At 49.7% G+C, this 1,195-nt stretch overlaps 1 protein-coding gene across 1 annotated transcript in view; it reads right to left on the reverse strand.

Annotated features, from left to right (window-relative positions):
• The window catches only part of LOC117621813, a 1,246-nt gene extending 104 nt beyond the window's left edge, over window positions 1–1,142 (reverse strand). Inside the window, exon 1 of the mRNA XM_034352357.1 lies at window positions 80–1,142. Within this exon, the coding sequence (XP_034208248.1) occupies window positions 80–1,142 (1,063 nt within the window). The remainder of the gene's footprint in view (window positions 1–79) is intronic.
• Between the last annotated feature and the right edge of the window lie 53 nt (window positions 1,143–1,195).

Below are 1,195 nucleotides of genomic sequence, written 5' to 3' on the forward strand. Positions count from 1 at the left end.
TCCATCTGTTCCCAAGTCTGCACAGAATTGGCTGGCAGGCTAGTATACCAGGTGAAAGCNTGTCCAGAGAGAGAATTGCCGAAGAGTCTTAGTTTCAACAAAGGGTTGTTCTCAATAGCTATGCATTGGACGGAGAACCTGCCTATATGTTCAACTGAGGAAGCATGGGAATCTTCCCNGTTGAACAAGGTGAAGTTTGGTACTTTGAAGCCTGGAGGTAATGGTATTTGATCGATGCAGGCTGGATATGGNTTCCTGTATATAGGCCTTTCACCTCTTCTGGCCTCGGGTTCCATGATTTCCCTGATCATTCTNTGCAATGCCCCTATATCATTCAGAGCGTTGATGGGGGGAGGATTCTNTCCCTGTTCTGCCTGAATGTAATCGATTCTGGGCTCCATTCTGTATGGTCNGAGTGGAGGTTCTTCTCTGTGCCCTTCCTGCTCTTCGATATCTGGGTGATTTCTCCAGTTTGCCCCCGGTCTATTCCTNTCCTGGTTAGCAAAAAGGTTATTGCCCCCTCTGCCCCTTCTCCCTCTTGCGGGTGGAGGGAATGGATTAGGGTCCATCCTTCTGGGTCTATATGGCAATACAGCTGGTGGTTCTGGCTGAAATGCCAAAGGTTGATCATGCTGGACCACCAAGGGTGGAATGGGCTGAGGTTCTGGCTGGTTCTGCTGAACCAATACAAGGTCATTTGGTNNNNCTGGGACCTCCTGCTCTTGATTAGGAAGGATTCCCTCTCTTGGACCAGCCTGGACTTCTCTGTGATCTGGTACTCCAGCTATCTGTGCAACTAAAGGATTTTCCTGGTATGGCCATGCCAGTCCNGGTGGAGGACCATGAGGGAGATCCAACTGCTGGACTACAGCATCGGGGTTTTGGACTCTGGCCATGGCGCTCTCTCGGTCTTTCCGGAACTGCCTGTTAACCTGCCATTGCATCATTGNTGTCATATTATTGAGAGTGTCTTGGCTCCTTTGGACCGTGGCTTCTTGNCGGAGTATTGACTCCTGTATTTGATTCATCCTTCTGGAGTTAGTTCCAGAATGTCTACTTCCTGTGCTGCCGCGANCTGATTGTCTGGCGTCGCTTTCTTCTGACTCGGAACCTTCCCTGCGNGCCATCTGGTTTGTCTCCATATCTAGTATGAATTCTGGCTAGAGCTTCCTGTATGTGTAAACCTGTGAACGGT

Source organism: Prunus dulcis, chromosome 3 (assembly GCF_902201215.1).
Source record: "Prunus dulcis chromosome 3, ALMONDv2, whole genome shotgun sequence".
Taxonomy (NCBI): domain Eukaryota; kingdom Viridiplantae; phylum Streptophyta; class Magnoliopsida; order Rosales; family Rosaceae; genus Prunus; species Prunus dulcis.